Genomic DNA, 18,785 nt, shown 5'->3' on the forward strand with positions numbered 1-18,785 from the left:
AAAGGGTCTAAAATCACCACTGCTTTTATTTAAGTTAAGTAAGATTTTTCTTGCAGGACTTTACTTTTAAATTTACTATTTTTATTATTCTTATTTTTTTATTATTATGATTATTAGTATTATTATTATTACATTGCTGTATTGGTACTTAAATAGCAAATGTGAGTTAAAAAAAACAACCCCCGCCCCCCTTTCTCTCTCTCTCTCTCTCTCTCTTAACAAGACATTTAAACTACGTCACTTCCTGCGAGGTAGGCGTGTCTTAAACTGTCAACTAACCGAAGAACAACAAAAACAAACACGGAGGGGTTCCGGGGGGACGGTGAGTGCAAAGTCTCTAACATATATACCATAAAAACGGAGTATGAATGTAAGTGCTGTTTTTTGTGAGGTCGTCACATTATCTCGACTGAAACGACCACCGAAAAACTCATCGTTATCATTGCATTATATATTTTTTTATGTATATATATGTATGTGTGTGTATGTGTGTATGTGTGTGTGAAGGTAAAGTTAGCTACAGCGATGCAGAGCTTGGTGTAATATAATAGTTAACCCCTCTTTTAGTTTTTATAAAATGTCGATTTCTTTAATCTTTGTTGTTTTTCAGTATTTTCGTTTTTGCACGACCGAAAACAGGAGAGCAGGCCTCGGATGTTACTGCAGAAAATGACTAAATTAAACCTATCCGTGTTTGTCAGCGAGTTTAAATAACATATATATAAATATATCTTACCTTTTATGAATCTATATAGATCGCTTTTCAATTCGGCTGCAATACATAGATTAAAATATTTGTTGTTTTCTGTAAAACTGGACATGTTTATCTGATAAGTTTGGCTTTTGACGCCTTGGAAGTAGCTACCGACAGAGGGCAGTAGTGAGTAATATCAGGAGTTTATTTACTTAATAAATGCACATTTCCGCAACAAGGCAGTTCAAATTGAATTATATGAATAGATAAATGCATTGAGAGATAGTACAAAAGGAGACACACCACAAAATGACACTATAATACAAGCAAAAACAGACAATAAAAGAGCCAACAGTTTAGCTTTTAAAGAAAAATAACTTATTGCTTGATTTGTTTGCAGGATTTAAAAAGGCTGAAAAAACCAAACAAACAGCCAATCAATGAAAATAAGAAGTATAATTGTTACTGTAACATTATATGGAGGTTTTCCCCTCTCCATAAAGAGGAATATCATGTTAGTTTGACTTGTTTACTAGACCATTTTTACTAAGAAAGATTAGACATCTTTCTTGGTAAAAATGTCCCTGCCTTAAACTCAGCTGTCACTCCACCTTTATTTTCTGAGCCTTATATAATGCAAGTTTTAAAAAGGCAGTTTTTCATGGTATAATGTTATTTTCCATCCATATAAAGCTGCCTAACTTTTTATATTTGCATGCATGTACTTTAAATGGATTTTCACATATCCCCAAACACTGTTTAGCTCCTTTTTTCTTTTTCTTTTTTGAGTCTCCTCTTCTTGTTTCATTCCAGTTCCCATCCACATTTTCTCTCTCCGGTGGGAAGAAAGCATGTGATCTGATGTGTTGTTGAAAACAAGCTTTCCTTTTGGTCTCTGCCACATCAGAGGTAAGAATCAAGGGATCTGTGAAATGAGAAACTATCTATGACAGAAACATCAGACAGAGTCCGGACGCGACGCTCAGTCATTTGGCAAACGCAGCACCTCAGGTGGGCCGAGTTTATAGATGATCATCAGACCCCGTTTGTCTGAAACTGATAGCGCTGATCAGAGTTGAAGAGAGACTGTAAGTCCTGGCACCTGGATGCTGTGTGTAGACAGACATGTTTGAGGTTGTAACAGTTAAAACAATCATCTTTGTAGGCTAATTGATTGATGCAACAAAAAAAACTTGCCACACTGAACCTTAATTTGTAATGTTTCTTCCTCTGCTGCTTTTTCTACTGGACAGGACGTTAGTCCGTTTTAGATTTGGTTGGCAGGCTGGCAACAAGCCATTAGCTGTTAGTTGCCAAAGATGACTGAATGGTCTGTGTATTTTAATTATTTATAGTTGGAGTGATAAGAGTCCTTTTATTCTATTTTTATTCCACATACATCATTAATGGAAAATGAGTAGTTAAAACACACGTTGTACTACACAAATTGGCGCCTGGTTTTTATGTCAAGAATACATTTGGGGCTACAGCTGTTTGTGTGTCATCAATTAATTGTTAATGAATTCTTTTAGTCTGTAAAATTTCCAAAAATGCTGAAGAATGCCCATTTTAACTTCCACCCTTTTCCCGCTTGCTCCACCTGAACAATAATCCCAGAAGTTTGTGTCACAAGTCCATAAAATAGGGTGAAAGAAAGCTGAAAATCCACATATTTGACAAACTCCTTTGTTTAAATGGTAGATCATGAGTCGAAACTGTTCGTGATGCGTTCATGTTGATTAGATTTAAGCGATTTAATCGATTGGGCAATTAATCAATTAGTTGATGAGCAGAATATCAATCAGGCAGCTATTTAGATAATTAAATAATCATTAAGTTGTTTTATTTAAGCAAAAATACAATAATTGTGCTACTCTAAGCTTCTCAAATGTGCTTTTCTTTGTCACATGTGATAGAAAAACAAGACATCTTAAGACATCATCCTTTAAATTGTAACGTCGTTTTTTCACATTTTTATAACACAAACTATTAATATATATATATAATGATATTTAATGTATTTATTTTAGATGTACACATCCTGGATTTCAGTATGAACAGGTGTCTCGTCACTCTGGTGTCAGCTGTGCACCTGCTCATGTCAGTGCTGCTGTGCCTCTCACGTTTCTGCTTCTCTTGTCTCGTCAGTTGATGTCGACGGGTTATTTTTAGACCTTTTTTTTTATCATCCAGCACACACACACACACACACACACACACACACACACACACACACACAGAGAGATAGAAAAATGTCGAGAAGCAAGACTGAGTGAGAAGGTTTGAAGTGGCTGACAGTGATCTAAATCTGGTGGCCCGAGGGAGCCCTGCACAGAACATACGCACGTAGATACTTCTTCCTCTTCTTCTTCGTTGGTTAAATCCATTTATTTGTTCAGCCGTCAAAGGCTCTACCAGGGACGGCTTTTTGCCCCCCCCCCCCTCTCTGTATAACAATGTTTATCTGTCTTTTATTTTCCTAACTGCAGCTACTACTACTACAACTTCTGCTGCTTTAGAGCTTTTATTTTCCTAACTGCAGCTTCTACTACTACAACTTCTGCTGCTTTAGAGCTTTTATTTTCCTAACTGCAGCTTCTACTACTACAACTTCTACTGCTTTTGTGCTTTTATTTTCCCAACTGCAGCTACTACTACAACTTCTGCTGCTTTAGAGCTTTTATTTTCCTAACTGCAGCTTCTACTATTACAGCTTCTGTTGCTTTAGAGCTTTCATTTTCCTAACTGCAGCTACTACTACTACAACTTCTGCTGCGTTAGAGCTTTTATTTTATTTTAAAAGGGACAATGCAGATTAATAAACACTTAACATTTAACAAAGCTCATTTTTGCAAGTTAAACAAACAAACACTACTATTATTACCACTACTACTGCTATTTTAGTATTGTAGTGTAACTAAATCTATGTCTAACTAGTATGAACAGAGGTGATAATCCATTTCAACTAGTTTAAATCCTTTGTCTGGTTCTGAAAATCAGATTTGATGGTGTGATTGTGAATGTTGTTATAATAGTTTATTAATTATATTTAAAAAGCTCTTGGAAATGCAGGTCAAATTGAGAATTATTGCAAAAAAGACTCTCCTATTACCTATGAAGTGCCTTTAACCCCCAAAATGCTTCAGTGAAGCTGCCTCGTGGCCACCAGAGTTACACTGGTTAAACTGGTTACACTGCTTCCATTTTCATTGTGTTACTTAACATGATCATACAAGTCCTTTTTGCATGTTTTGAGGCTTTTAACTACAAATCTTTCCTGAATAGAAGTCAATCTGTACTTTTGGTGCAGGTTTATTCACACTCAGTGCAGCTTAAATGTTTCTCTTTAGTGCAAATGAACTGATCAGGGTGTTTATGGTGGGGCCACTCTGAGCTGTGCATGAAGAATATCTCCCAAAGTGCTGACTTCACTCTTAGGAGGAACACGAGTAGCGTTTACTGTAAGTGTGTGTGTGATCCTTCAACTCATAGGAGATTGACAGGCAGAGTGAGACTGAAGGTGCCTTGAAGGAGAAAAGCCCTTCTGGAGTAAACACGAAATGTTTGCTCTCGTAGATCTGTGCTTGAGCTAATTATTACAACTATCACTGTTAGTCCTCACAGTGTTACAGAGGACATATTAAACTTACTGTTACTTCTGCCTTTTATACTTCCTGATTATTGAAAGTTACTTTGAGTGCCGACAACAGTTGCTTTTTGCAGCTTTACATGTTAATGAGTAGCTCGATAAAGTAAAATAAAAATGTTAGAAGAGCTGCAATGATTTATCCATCAGCAAAAAACTAATTGCCTAATTCGAGTCACAAATACTAAACCTCTGCTTGTTCCAGCTCATTAGATTGATATGAGTTATTCACACTGCTGTACTGGCTCACGTGTGCTGTCATCACCATGAACACAGACACTAGTTTATTTTGAGTCGATCCCTTGTGCCATAATTACTCCCTAGTGTAAGGTATACGCGGCTAAAAATAGCCCCATACAAATTCACTATTTATTTGCTATATTAATCCATCAAATAGTCAGGGTTATTATTATATAGTTAATGAAAGACTACAACTGAGACTAGTAGTGAAAAAATAATTTTGTGAAATTAAATTAAATTAAAAAAAACATAAACTAAATAAAAACTACAATGAACAATGCAAAACAAACTGCAGATAATATCAGCTTCATTCTGGATATTAATGCAGATCATTTAAAGTTTTGCAGCTCCAGGTAATAATTTCTGATAAAAGAATAAAATAATAAAACATTTAATGAACAGTGACTTGGTAAACCATATTTGGTATCATGCGTTCTTTCATCTTTTTAAGCTTTTACAAATCAATGTTTTTCCTCCTAATACCTGAAAAACTAAAAGTGAATAAAAACTAAACTAGAACTACTTAATCACTTGTTAAACTAATTTAATTCAAGCTGAAATCATTGAAATACTGTATTAGGATAATCCCTTTCGAGGGGGGTCCTTAACAAAAAAAATAGCATTAGAACAAAAAGACAAAATGCAACAAAAGCACTACAAACATAGAAATACAGGCAAGACAAAGCAAGAAATAAACAGAAGTAAAGCCTAAAAATACGACATAATAAACAGCAGGGAACGATGATCATTCAGTATATAGTAATGTAAACTGAAAAACTAAATAAAAATAAAATAACTAATGAAACTTTCAAAACTATAATGACCCTGCAAATATTGTAACCAAACAATATTGAACTGACCCCAGCTTTGTATATTTGTTGTAATAAACCTACACTACTATCAGTAAATCACTTGCATGGCTCAAAAAAAAAAGAGGTAAGGAAAGAAAACTAACTGTTGTTTCGTGTTCAGGACTGGTACAATGGAGTCCTCTGATGAAGACGAGATGCACACCTTCGTCCAAGTCATCAGTGAGAAATACAACCCCGAAAATTTCCCTTATGGCCAAGGAGTGGTGGTCCTACCCAGCCCTCCTGGATCCCCAGTAAAAGGTGAGACGTGATGATGATGATGATGATGATGATGATGATGATGATGTCAGGATGTCAAGTCAAATTTATTTATACAGCACATTTCATACGGCAGGTGTAAACTCAATGTGCTTAAAAACAAGTAAAGATCATACATGACAAAAATATATATGATTGCATTAACATTACATATATACTGTAAAACAAATAAAATAAGAAGATGTCACATATATAAAAACACATATAAGAACATATGAGACAGAATTTAAAAAATCTCTCTTTCCTTCTTCTCTCTTTCCTCCCTTCCTTCTTTCCTTTCTCCATCCCCCTTTCTTCCTTCCTCCCTTCCTTCTTTCCTTCCTCCATCCCCCTTTCTTCCTTCCTCCCGTCCTTCTTTCCTCCCTCCCTCCTTCTCTCCCCCCTACCTTCCTCTCTTCCTTCTTTCCTCCCCCCTACCTTCCTTTCTTCCTTCTTTCACCCTTCCCTCCTACCTTCCTTCCTTCTTTCCTCCATCCTTTCTTCCTTCCTTCCTTTCCTTCCACCCTTCCATCTTTCATTTCGTCCCTTCCTTCCTCCCTCCTTTCCTTCCTTCCTCCTTCCTTTCCTTCCTTCTTCCTCCCGTCCTTCCTTAACTCGAGGACAACAGGAGGGTTAAAGGAAAACACTGTTGTAACGGACCTGAGTTCATGTGTTAAAGAAGTCCAAAGAGTAGGAGCATAATGGCTGAAGGCACCATGAGCTGATTTAGTACAGTATGTATTCTAGGTTTGGTGAGGAGACCTAATTAGTCTCTATACATAATCTCAGAACCTCAAATCATTCATGAATAACCTCATCAGTCGTTAATAGATTGGTGATTAATCCTTAATGGAGTTTCCAGACAGCAGAGAGAGTGTATTATTTAGTTTTAAGGTTTTTTTGTTGATGGAGAAAAGATATTTACAATCACACGATATACAATAATGGTCCAACGTTACATAGCACTTCACACAAATGTGAATCAACAGTGTTTTGTTTTTTAATAAATGTGAGTCAAACCCTCAACAAAAATGTGTATCAGCTGCACAAAAACATTTTTATAAAGTTGAAATATTTCCATTTTTTCTATTTTCTGGGTCACATGAGAGTGAGTCATCACATTTCTGGCTAAAAGGAAAGTTGTAAAGTGTTTTGTTCTTCTCTCAAAGGTAAAAATTGATAAAATTAAACCCTGAATAGTATTTAAGTGTTTAAAAAAAACACATTAAGGGCCGTATTTAACCACACAAGTTCAACGACAAATGCAAGGTGTCAGGTCTTAGGAGAACAGGCTATTTTAGTGTGTGTATGTGCGGCAGGGCAACGTGCAGAACGGAGGGGCGAAGGTGAGTATAGATAAGCGGGTGTGGTGATAATGAAATACTCTGCCAGCCGGTCATATGGCTGCTCTCGCTGCTCTGAAACAGTTGTGCTAATCATTGTTAAATGTGATAATGACATTTCAGTGAAGGGAAAGAGAATAAAAATATAGAGCTGTAATGAGCTTATCAAGCCACCTTTAAGTTTTAACGGTGCAAACTGATTTCTTAAAGCACAATTACAGTTAGCTGGTGCAGATTCAAAGACATAAATCATTTAATTAATCATGTTAAACGTTACATACTGTTCATATTCTACACCATCATGGTAAGAATCCCCTTATAAAAAGTGTCTATACCTGTTTAGAAAGTATCAATAGTCGATCTGACTTTATCAATAAATGTGTGATTAAACCTTTATTAATGTTTCAGAGAGCAGAGAGAGTGTATTTTTTAGGTTTTACACCATTTGTTTTTGGAGAAAAAGCACCTATCACTCAATGTCATGTCCTATTTTACCTAATACATAAAACTATAACATAGCAATAATGATTTAAATGTATTTTATTGAAACTGAAACTTACAAGAACTTTATGAAGCTGTGTGGTTTATTGTATAACCATTAGAGCCATCAGTCTTCACTGCTACATCATAAAAAGAAATCCTCATAACTACTATCTTATTAAAACTATTAACTATTCATTTAACTAAAAGCCATGTCAATAGATAGATGGGTCAAACATGACCTGTAACAGCCTCAATGGACAAAGTTTTTTTGACTTTTGTGCATTTTGGGAAATTTTAGCCCTCCTGTTGTCCTCGAGACAAGGAAGGGAGGGAGGAAGAAGGAAGGAAAGGAGGGAGGGAGGGAGGAAGGAAGGGAAGGAGGAAGGAACAAGGAAGGAAAGGAGGGAGGGAGGGAGGAAGAAGGAAGGAAAGGAGGGAGCGAGCAAGGGAGAAGGAAGGAAGGAGGGAAGGAAGAAAAGGAGAGAGGGAGGGAGGGAGGAAGGGAGAAGGAAGGAAAGGATGGAGGAAGGAAAATAGGGAGGAAAGAAGGAAGGAGGGAGGAAAGAAAGAGAGAAGGAGGTAAGGAAAGAAGGAAGGGAGGAAAGAAGGAACAGTCAAAACAGACGGGGTCAATTTGACCCAGGAGGACGATACGAAGGTTAGGAAAAGTTATCAAATTTCAGAATAAAAGACATTTGGGGTGTTTTTACAGATGTCAGATGTCAAATTTGACCCAAACAGTATGTAAGGGTCAGTGAGCGCTGCCATCAGTAGTCAAAATTACAACCTGACATCACCACATCTTTTTCAGTGCACACCTCCTACATGTCTTAAAAGCTCAATCAAAGGCTAAATCGAAAGTGTTTTTCTTCCAGTGGATCGCCTCTTCTTGCCCAGCATCCTGGTCCTGAACGACTGCGGGATCAATAAAGCCGGCGACAAGTCGGACATCGCAGCTTTCTGCGCCCATGTGGTGGAGCTGGACCTTTCCTACAATCAACTTAACGACTGGGTGGAGGTGGGTGTCCCACAAAGATCTTGAAGTATTTCTCAAAAGCAAAACTAATTAGTGTAGATGCTTATGAGTCATTCAGTAGTCGTACTTCACATCAGCTGCTGCAGAGACAATATGTGTGTGCAAATGTCTTGACAACTAAAGCCTGTGTGGTGTGTGACTGCCAGAAGTGGGACAGGGAATAAACTTGTTCACGGAGGCGTGTTACCAGTTTTACCCCAATGAATTCTTCAGTGGCTCGTATCTCGAGCTGCTCTGCTGGAATATTTCAGATTATTAAGAAGCAGTGCTGCATAAGAATTATTTTTTGTGCTTCAGTGAATTTGGAATAAATTATCATATAAAATTCAACGTTTGACCGCAGGTGTTTAATTTAACAATACTAACGATGGCTTTGTTCAATTCAAGTGTCCCAGTAAGCTATGACAGTGTGACGGTGAGCCAGCAGGGACAATATACTCTAACAATAGTCTCCGACCCTGCTGCTGGACAGCTACTGCCTGCATGTTTTAGGTATCTCTCCACTTTAACACACCGGATTTGTGTAATTAACTTGTTATCTAGCCCTTTGACAAGCTTCAGCTGCCTGATAACGAGCTAATAATTATAATCAGATGTGTTAAAGTGGTGGAGATACACTAAAACATGAAGGGCAGTAACTCTCCAGGAGCAGGGTTGTGGAGACTGAGCCTGAAAAATGAAGCAGCCAAAATTAATTCAGCCATCATTAATGTTATTATTCACACCTGTGCTTTCCCTACTGTGACATGTCACAGGTGAAAAAGGGATCCATTGTATCTGTGTGTGTCCACTGTGCCTGCAGGTTGTTAATAGGGATGAAAAAAAAATACAGATACATCAGTGGGATGTAAGCAGATAATCTCAGCTGTGCCACCTGTTCCCACTCAGATTAATTGGCTCAGGAGTGGTAACGGTGCCTTTATTTATTAATAGATGGGTGTGCATGATTGTATATGTATATGTATATTGATGTTATGATTGGTGGTTGTATATTTCGTAGTTGTTAATCAAATAAAAGCAATAGCTAGAGCTTGATGGGGTTTTTTTAAATCGATAAACCGGCACTGAAACTAGATAATGTTTATTTTAAACAAACCTTTTTTTCATACTTTTTAGAGCTAAAATGAAAGAAGAGCACAGCATGAGAAGCTTTTAAAGGGAACATAGTGTAGGAAGGGAGATTTGCATTTCCTTTTTTTATTATAAAGCAGATCTAGGTTCTATAAATACTGTGAAAGTGTCAGAACGCTCAGTCCACAGAGAAATGCACACAACCCATATACAGAAACTGTGAAGTCCTCCTTCCTGTTGTCCTCGAGTCAAAGAAGGAAGGGAGGAGGGAGGGAGGATAGACGGAAGGGAGGAAAGGAAAGAAGGAAGAGAAGGAAGGAAGCAAGGACGGAGGAAATAGGGAAGGAAGGGAGGAGAGAGGGAGGAAAGAAGGAAGGGAAGAAGGACAGAGCAAGGAAGGAGGAAGGAAGGAAGGGAGGAAGGAGGGAGGATAGAAGGAAGGAAGGAAAGAAAGAAGGAAGGAAGGGATGAAGGAGGAAGGATAGAAGGAAGGAAGGAAAAAAAGAAGGAAGGGATGAAGGAGGAAGGATAGAAGGAAGGAAGGAAAAAAAAGAAGGAAGAGATGAAGGAGGGAGGAAGGACGGAAGGACGGAAGGAAGGAAGGAAGGAAGGAACAGTCAAAACAGACCGGATCAGTGAGGATGACATGGAGGTTAAACAAGATTATGGAAGCTAATATGAAGCACTCCTAAAAAAAATGATTAAACCAAATCAAAGCTATGTTTTGTATATAATCAGTGTTCTTTCTAACATTTCCTTTTTTTGTGTGTGTCTTTATTTTTATATGAACACTCACGGGTCACCAGATCTCCACCATCGTTTCCAACATCCCCCACCTGGACTTCCTGAACCTGAGCATGAACCCTCTGACCGGCGTAGAGCTGGAGCCCAGCATGGCCGAGGTTTTCTCCCGAGTGCGACGACTCGTCCTCAACAATACGCACGTCAGCTGGGACACCGTGCACACGCTCACCCGACACACACCGGAGTGAGTGATGACACATGTCGGCCTTGTCTCTAGTTGTGATGTTTGATGGAAAGCAATCTGCTTATTTGTCACTGTTAACCTTCCTGTCGTCCTCCCGGGTCAAATTGACCCCGTCTGTTTTGACTGTTCCTTCTTTCCTCCCTTCCTTCTTTCCTTTATGTCCTTCCTTCTTTCCTTTCCTTTCCTCCCTTCCTCCCTTCTTCCTTCCTTCTTTCCTTACTTCCTCCCTTCCTTCCACTCTCCCTCCTTTCCTTCCTTCTTCCTTCCTCCCTCCCTCCCTTCCTTCCTTCTCCCCTTCCTTCCCCCCTTCCTCCTTCCTTCCTTCCTCCCTCCTTCCTTCCTTCCTTCCTCCCTCCTTCCCTCCCTCCCTCCCTCCCTCCCTCCCTCCTTCCCTCCCTCCCTCCTTCTTCCTTCCTCCCTCCCTTCTTTCCTTCCTTCATTCCCTCCTTCCTTCCCTCCTTCCTTCCAAATCCGACAGAAGACCAAAATTACAAATGAATTGTTCCACTGCTAAAAATAGTCCCCTACAAATATGCCTATGCCTTGCTGTTTTTTAACACCAATGTAAGTTTTCAACCACAAAGAACTGTCATTTTTGCAGGAAACATATTAGGCAAGGCAGTTTTATTTATATAGAGCATTTCATACACAATGGCAACTCAATGTGCTTTATATAAAACAGACAGACCTCTTCACTGTAGCTTTTAACCCCCTTTTACGCCATTTTCACACTTATGCACCATTGAACACTTAATTTTATATTTTATATTCTATTTATTCTATATCTTAGCTACTTTTACTTATACTTTTTAAATTATTTCTTTCATTTTTGTTCTTTTTTTAACATTGTTTTATGCTCTTTTTAGGCCCTACATATATGTGTAGGACTTGCTGCATGTAATTTCTTTTACATAGACCGTCACCCATTGGTTTGTGGACTGCTGCTCGGAAGCCAATAGTTTCGAATCTAGGCAGCGCCATCTTGAAAATTTCAAGTGCATGCTGGGAAAAGCATGCACCTGAGGAGCCATGGGCGGAGCGGGGAGGTTGCTATGGTTGCGAGGGCTGGATCTCGAGGACATTGGGCAATCAACCTATCAATCATGACGTAGCCACGCCCTAATGCATACCCTGCTTTATCGTCAAATATAAAATCAGGGAGGCCAAAATGTCACAAATGAACATCATACTGCATTGAAGAAGGCTTTAAACTAGCGATTGAGACCATAAACACATTTTGAAAATGTTTAATGAGGTTAGAAATCAAGTGAGAAGTTGGTGAATTCTCCATTGACTTGTACAGAGACAGAAGTCCTTTTAACACCAATGCGGCCGCCCCCTGGTGGCCTTTTGATATAATGCAGTTCTAAGTTACTTCTGCGTTGGCCTCATTTCAGAGGACCAGAACTCCTCGCCTGGTTGTAAAGCACTTTGAGCTGCATTTCTTGTGAGTAAGCTGCTATACAAATAAAGTTATTATTATTATCATTATTATTATTGTCCAGGCTGGAGGAGCTTTTCCTGTGCCTGAATGACTACAACACTGTGTCAGACTCCGAGGCGTCCTGCCCGTCGCTACGCCTGCTGCAGATCACAGACAACCAGCTTCAGGAATGGGCAGAAGTGAGGAAGTTTGGGGCGATGTATCCCAGTCTGAGAACACTGGTCCTGGCCAATAACAGCGTGGCCTGTGTGAGCGACACTCAGGAAACACTGCAGCGCCTCTTCCCCAACCTGTGCAGCATCAACCTCAACAACTCAGGTCTTGAGACAGATAATGAAAGACTGTGCACATTTTCATCTGTCATTGTCACTTTTCAGTATTCAGCGTGACCCTAAAACTCTGTGATGTTCTGTTATTCAGGGCTAAGTAAGTGGGAGGACATTGAAAGGCTGAATTATATCCCTAAGCTGAAGGAAGTCAAAGCGAAGGGGATTCCTTTATTGCAGCCTTACACCACCCACGAGAGACGTAGCCTCCTTTTAGCACAGTAAGTCCGAACATCCACATCAAATCTTTACTGACCTCCGATCGATCGTCATATTTCCAAATGAAAAGTCATATTTTTTTGTTGCCCGCAGGCTGCCGTCTGTGGTGGTACTGAATGGGGGAGCGGTGTCTGATGGAGAGAGAGAGGATGCTGAGAGGTTCTTCATCAGGTACTACCAGGACTGTCCAGAACAGGAGCTTCCTGAGAGGTACTCAAACATAAGCATGTATTATCACTTTTAAAGCAGGTGTATTTAGTGATGCATTACTGTAGCTGTTATTTTATGCTTCAATACCACCACAAGTAGAAGAATAATAGACAGTAGAGATGTTTTGCTTAGACTTTTTAGAACCAATACCAATCACTGATAAACATAAACATCGCTGCCAGCCTTTAATAGCCCACATCAGTGAAAAGCTAAAATATTAAGCAGCGAGTATTGACATGTGTTCCCACTTAGAGGATTCTTACCTGAACATCTGTAAAGTTGGAACAATAGCGACAAACCCCCGATAAACCCAGCGCTTAGTCGTCTGTACTTTGAAAATATGAGAGTCAATTTTTTTTCTTTGTTTGGCACAAATAATTGCCCACACTATTCACCAACTACATTCCACTTAACCTCAGCAGAATGTCGGGGAGGGATTTGTGAAGGAAGGTGTAGTCCCTGACTTAGGGGGGGGGGCGGGGGGGGGCTAACCTTTGGGAGACAATGCCACCAGTCTCTCGCTGCTCAATGAGTCCTTTGTGCTGCAAATTCTCTGATTGGAAAACTGATACACAAAGTAGCAGGTTGATTTTTTTCATTTTTCTTTTTTTTAAAAAATGTATACACCTACTCTTGTCAACCGCAAACCTTAAATTGGGAGATTGGTTTGTTTTTCTGATGTCACAGGAAGTTGCGAGATCTCAGGTGCATTTCTGTGATCACGATGTGTGCCTCCGAAGTCATGCATCACTCATCTGAAAAGACATTTTTACTGAACCCCACGCTCATTTCCCCTCCACTTGAGCCATGTGTTCGTAGGCTTGGTATGGAGCCAAGTTCTCAGTGCAGGTCCGAGGTTTTTTTGAGGGTGGGTGGGGGGTGGGGGGGTCGCCATGACTGCATGTGGGTGTTGTGGGGTTGTCGGACACGCTCAGTAAGCAGCGAATGCACCGCTATCCCCTTTCCTTTTCGGATGGGGCTGTGGCCTTGCTTACCCCCAGAGATCAGAGCCTGAAGGCTGGGTCGCAGCCTCTCAGGTGAACAGATCTGACATGGTCTGGCTTTGAGTAACCATAAACGCAGCTTCAAACCATAAATCAGACTTGATAGAGATTGATAGACCTGAATTGGATAATCTGGGAGTGTGGTAGAGGCTCTGTAGTGGTACTAAGAATCTTGCAGGCCTAGCTCCAAGTGTTTTGATTAAGAGACAGACATAAAAAAAAAAGAAGGAAATGTGTTGGCTTGAGAGGAAGGATTAGTTGCAAGAAAAAGAGAGAAATCTGAGAGTCAGCGTATCCAGTAGAATAAGTAGAGAGGGAATGAGAGAGTGGGGGCTTAAAGGAACAGAGGACATTGAGGGTCAGTGTGGGAGGTGAAGTGGGGAAATCAACTTTTTAACTTTTCTGAAGCAGGTCATCTTTCAACAAGAGGTCCGTCGCAATGAGAGAATGAGGCGAGATGAAACGCCAACAAAAAAGAAAAAAAAAAAAAGAAGGCAGCTAAGATCTGGTGTAGATGGTATCTGCATTAGCTCCAAAAGCTTTTATTTCTGTTACTACTTTACTGTCCATTATTGAAGAATGCTGGAAAGGACAATAGGAATGCTGGCTTGTTATCACCTGCAGCATTGTTTGTCCCATTATACCATGCTTACCATCTTAAATGAAGCCTTTTAGCTAAATGGCCTCTCTCAGAATGGCACTTTGTGCACCGTGGCCTGAGAGGAGAATTCCCAGGGCGTACCACCAAGTTTTGGCCAGAAACCCCAGGCCAGGGGATTGGCTTTGTGGGGAAGTTTTTGGAGAGGGAAGGGAAATTGCTTTGATTGGCCCAGCTGTTACAGTAGCTTTGAAAGCACAAGGCCTTTTCTCCTGGATTTTATTTAATCGTTCCTGGGTCCTTATCTCGAACACGCATTCCCCGGAGGTGGCAGAGAGCTTTCTCACGGCAAAGCGAGAGAGGCAGAGAACTCAGTGTTTCTCCACTGCCTGTTAAACACACACACTCCAGGTTCATTAAGTACACTGTTAATGCTAATTTTTTTTTAAGTTTGCACACAAAAAAAAAAATTAATGGAAAGGCCAAAATACTGACTGTGGTTAGCATGTTGAAAACGTCCTTCACACGGCTGCTCGATAGATGTAACATGTCATACTTCTACTCACCGTTTAAGGCCTTCACTGTACCAGAAAGATGAAAAAATTTTAAAAAATGAATGGAGGGGTGGCTGTAACTTCAATGTCCCAGGTTTAAGTCCAGACAGTCTATATTACCATTCTGCCGTGACGTATAAAGAATAAATTAGGTAGGAAGTGTCAATGAAATGCCATGATGTATCATTAATTTATCATCAGTGAGTGTTCTCCATAAATTAAGTCATACCATCACATCGTTTTAAATAGATTCACATGAAGGTAATTAGTGGAAACACTTGATGACTTATTTTATTTTGGGGAATTTTCAGAAATATAAAAAAGTAGTAGTAGGAGTAGTTGAACATTTTGGGAATGCTTATTTATTGTATGTAAAAGTGATAATTAGTGGTTTTATGAGTTACACAATGGAATAACTGCTTGATGTCGGTCTTCTGTGCAGCATCTCTGGCTATAGACAAGGCAGTTTTATTTATATAGCGCATTTCATACACAATGGCAACTCAATATCCTTTACATAAAACTGAAAAACATGTAATTTGAGAAACCCCCCCCCCACTAATAATAAAAACAAAGTACAGAAAAATAGAAAGAGAGAAATAAAATGCTAGAATAGAGCATTAAATATAAGATTGCAGCATAAAATAATAAATTAGCTTTAAAATCATTAAAAGGACAAAGAGTGCAAATGAAAGATTAAAATGTAAAGTGCTTTAAAAAAGCTCAATCATAAGCACAGGAGAAGAGAAATGTTTTTAACCTGGATTTAAAAATGATTTCACTTCTGCTGGTAGTTTGTTCCAGTTGTGTAAAAGCTGCTTCATCATGTTTAGTTTGAACTCTGGGCTCAACTATCTGACCTGAGTCAGTAGATCTCAGAGCTCTACTGGGTTTATATTCTACTAACATGTCATTCATGTATTCTGGACCTAAACCATTCAGTGATTTGTAGACCAGTAGCAGAACTTTAAAATCTATTCTACAGCTGACTGGGAGCCAGTGTAAAGACTTGAGAACTGGAGTAATGTGCTCTGATAGCTTGGTTACCAGATACAGTTTTTACTAGAGATCTCTATGCTGGAACAATGTTGCTAAATCAACCTCTCCGTCACCGACTGTAGAAAGTCACAGTAGTTAAAGCATGTAAATCATACTAAAGCCAAGATTATAATTTTAACATTTGTGCTTGTATATAGATTCAATTAACGGTATGTAACATTTTAATCTGTGAGCTTTAGAGGTGTTGGTAGTTGGTATTTTAAAACATTTATCTTTTGAGCTTTGAACACACACACATGAGATTAATATTAACGTCTCATCTCATGTTGAACTATTTATTTAACATTTATTCAGCATTTTCATGGAAACACAGTTACACTTGCACGCACATACATATGCAGCACGCATCCTCAAATGAAAAGATATGTTAAGAATTTTTCACATCTTCACAGAAATCTTCTCACCTACTTGTCACTCTCTCATCTTTAAGAGCAAATATTAGCAAAACCTTTCATAAGCTCTGCTCTCTCTCTCAGGTACCACATCCTTGTATCCAAGTACGGTCAGCTGGCCCCGCTTGCAGAGGTGGACCTGCGACCCCGCTCCACCATGGTGGATGTTCGCTGGGGTGAGAGGGTTGAGGCGGTCAGCCTGCGTCTGGAGCAGACGGTGGGAGACCTGAAGAAACACCTCAAAACTCTGCTGCAGCTGCCCACCAACGGGATCAGGCTCTTCTACATCAACCGGGAGATGTGTTCAATGCTTGGACCTGAGGAGTTGAGGTGCGGCTGCCGGGCCCTCCACTCCTACAGCATTCGAGATGGGGATGAGATATTAGTGGTGCCCAAAGTCAAAAGCCGCTGCAGCTCCTCGGGGGGCTCTGTGGGTTTAGATTGATGGGACTTCAGGAATTTTAGATAATGAACATTTACTGGATACTAAACTTTGACTTGAGCCTCTTTCTTTTTTCTTTTTTTTTTGAGTAAAGTAAGGTATATTGCAGCCTTGAATGTAAAGATGTTTGCTGTCCACCATATAGATCAAATATATACAATATTATATTTGCACATAGGTGTTCCACATTTACAAAGATTTTATCTAAAGTATTGCCAGTCGCACATTTTTGTGATTGACTTGCTTTTAGCTAAGACTAAAGTTTACATCTCATTTCTGAAAAGTTTTATATAAACAAACACGGTGCGAATAGTCTCTCAAAAGAGAGAGAGAAAAAAAAAAAGCTGCCATCATTTCCAGTCGAAAATGCATAAATTGCACATTCATTTTAAAACTAAAACCACTTTATAATTAGAGTGTTTTGTCTGATTAGATCTAAGATTGTAGGATTTAAAAATGTCCCCTTGCTTGCCTGACTTGGTGGTGACACTGCTGCACCATGCATAAGAATAAGGTAATGTATTAGTATTTATATTTAGAAGTGAAAATTGGGTGAAAGGGAAAAACACACCATCGGATGAAAATTGGGTTTAAAAACCACGAGCATCTGTGTTTTTACATTCTGTAGTTTTAAATTGCATTTTCTTAGTGACTTGCTGGCTTTGCTGCAGCGTAATTAACAGCTCTTATAAGTTCTTTTGAGACCCGTTAACAGCAAACTGTGAATGGTGTTCTCTGGCAGCAGTGAAGAGTTCAATGTTCAATGTTTAATGCCTGTGACTATGCAATTTGGGTGAAAGTGTATGGGTGTGGTACTGCCAAGTGTTTGCATTGCAAAAAAAAAAAAAAAAAGAAGAAGAATTTACCGTTTTTTAACCATTATTTTGCCAGAGTAGATTTGCTAATTAGATTTGCTGTTTTCAAGGAACAAAAATCTTTTCCTCTTTTTTCACATGACTCTTGATAGCAGTGAAATATCCTGGGATAACCCCTCGATGTGAAATCACAAGGATAACAGATAACAGAGCACATGGCTGCCGCTCAGTCAAGACGCCCTGGCAGAAAGACGAGACAAGTCGTAGGTGATCTCGGCTCTGGGACGGAGAAAAGAAGGAGTGTAAGACGCTCAAGTTACCGCAGGTCTTCTAGCTGTCCAGGCCATGAATGGAGCAGCTCTCTCTCCCCCTGCAGAGGCAGTTGAGAAACGTTGAGGTCCGGTCTGTATGGAAACCACACACCAGTTGCTGTGTCATGGACACTTTGACTGCATTTAGGTTAGAATAGGTTCACCCAACAGGCTCTCACCCCTTCACCTGTTCACCTCAATCTCTCCTTCACATCCGTCTCATAAGCACTTTTAATGTTCTGCTGTTTCACGGGACGGAGAGGGGTTGTGAACTTTTCCAGTGGCTCACATAGGCATTGATTTTCATGACAGACATTGGGAGAACTTGGAAATGACACCAGGATCACTTTGCTGTAGGTTTGCTGCTTTTAAAGAAATTGTTATGTGATGATCCAGCTCTTAAATTAAGCTGAGGTATAGGAGCTGGAGTATTAATGCTCAATGTTTCATGTTTGATGTCAAATTCTAAGCCAAACCTTGAGCCTTTTCAAGAGGATTTATATATATATAGCTTCATACAAGGAATCACTCTGGTTTCCTCCCTTTATCCAAAGACAGGCAGGTCAGATTGACGGAGACTCCAAATTGGATCTTGCTCAACGTATGCTTGGATAGATTTCAACACACCTGAGCCTAAACAGCTCAAACATGCAACTGTATAGAAAATCGGGATCAACTGCATGTTACCATAAAACCAAAACTAAAAGGTCAAGCAGGTCTTTTTAAAAGTCTCAATGCTGCGAGACCTTAAATACAAAAGAGTTTATGTAAATGTAAAGAGGTGCTAGGTGAAGTGCTTGT

General features: G+C 39.5%; 1 protein-coding gene across 1 annotated transcript; it reads left to right on the top strand.

The window, feature by feature from the left end:
• Window positions 1-279: 279 nt before the first annotated feature.
• LOC128371281 (tubulin-specific chaperone cofactor E-like protein) lies at window positions 280-17,184 on the top strand. The gene is made up of 9 exons (XM_053331561.1): window positions 280-322; window positions 1,508-1,603; window positions 5,553-5,692; window positions 8,391-8,533; window positions 10,429-10,610; window positions 12,116-12,372; window positions 12,475-12,601; window positions 12,693-12,809; window positions 16,501-17,184. The coding sequence occupies exons 3-9, from the start codon at window positions 5,563-5,565 to the stop codon at window positions 16,859-16,861; spliced, it is 1,317 nt and encodes a 438-aa protein (XP_053187536.1). The 5' UTR covers window positions 280-322; window positions 1,508-1,603; window positions 5,553-5,562; the 3' UTR covers window positions 16,862-17,184.
• The last annotated feature ends 1,601 nt before the right edge of the window (window positions 17,185-18,785 follow it).

The sequence above is a fragment of the Scomber japonicus genome, chromosome 13 (genome assembly GCF_027409825.1).
Source record: "Scomber japonicus isolate fScoJap1 chromosome 13, fScoJap1.pri, whole genome shotgun sequence".
Lineage (NCBI taxonomy): Eukaryota > Metazoa > Chordata > Actinopteri > Scombriformes > Scombridae > Scomber > Scomber japonicus.

Excerpts from the sequence above, each read along its gene's own strand:
- LOC128371281 (XM_053331561.1), top strand. The coding sequence starts at position 5,563 with ATGGAGTCCTCTGATGAAGACGAGATGCACACCTTCGTCCAAGTCATC. Across the intron at positions 10,611-12,115 it reads CTCACCCGACACACACCGGA|GCTGGAGGAGCTTTTCCTGT; the intron begins GTGAGTGATGAC and ends ATTATTGTCCAG. Across the intron at positions 12,373-12,474 it reads CATCAACCTCAACAACTCAG|GGCTAAGTAAGTGGGAGGAC; the intron begins GTCTTGAGACAG and ends TCTGTTATTCAG.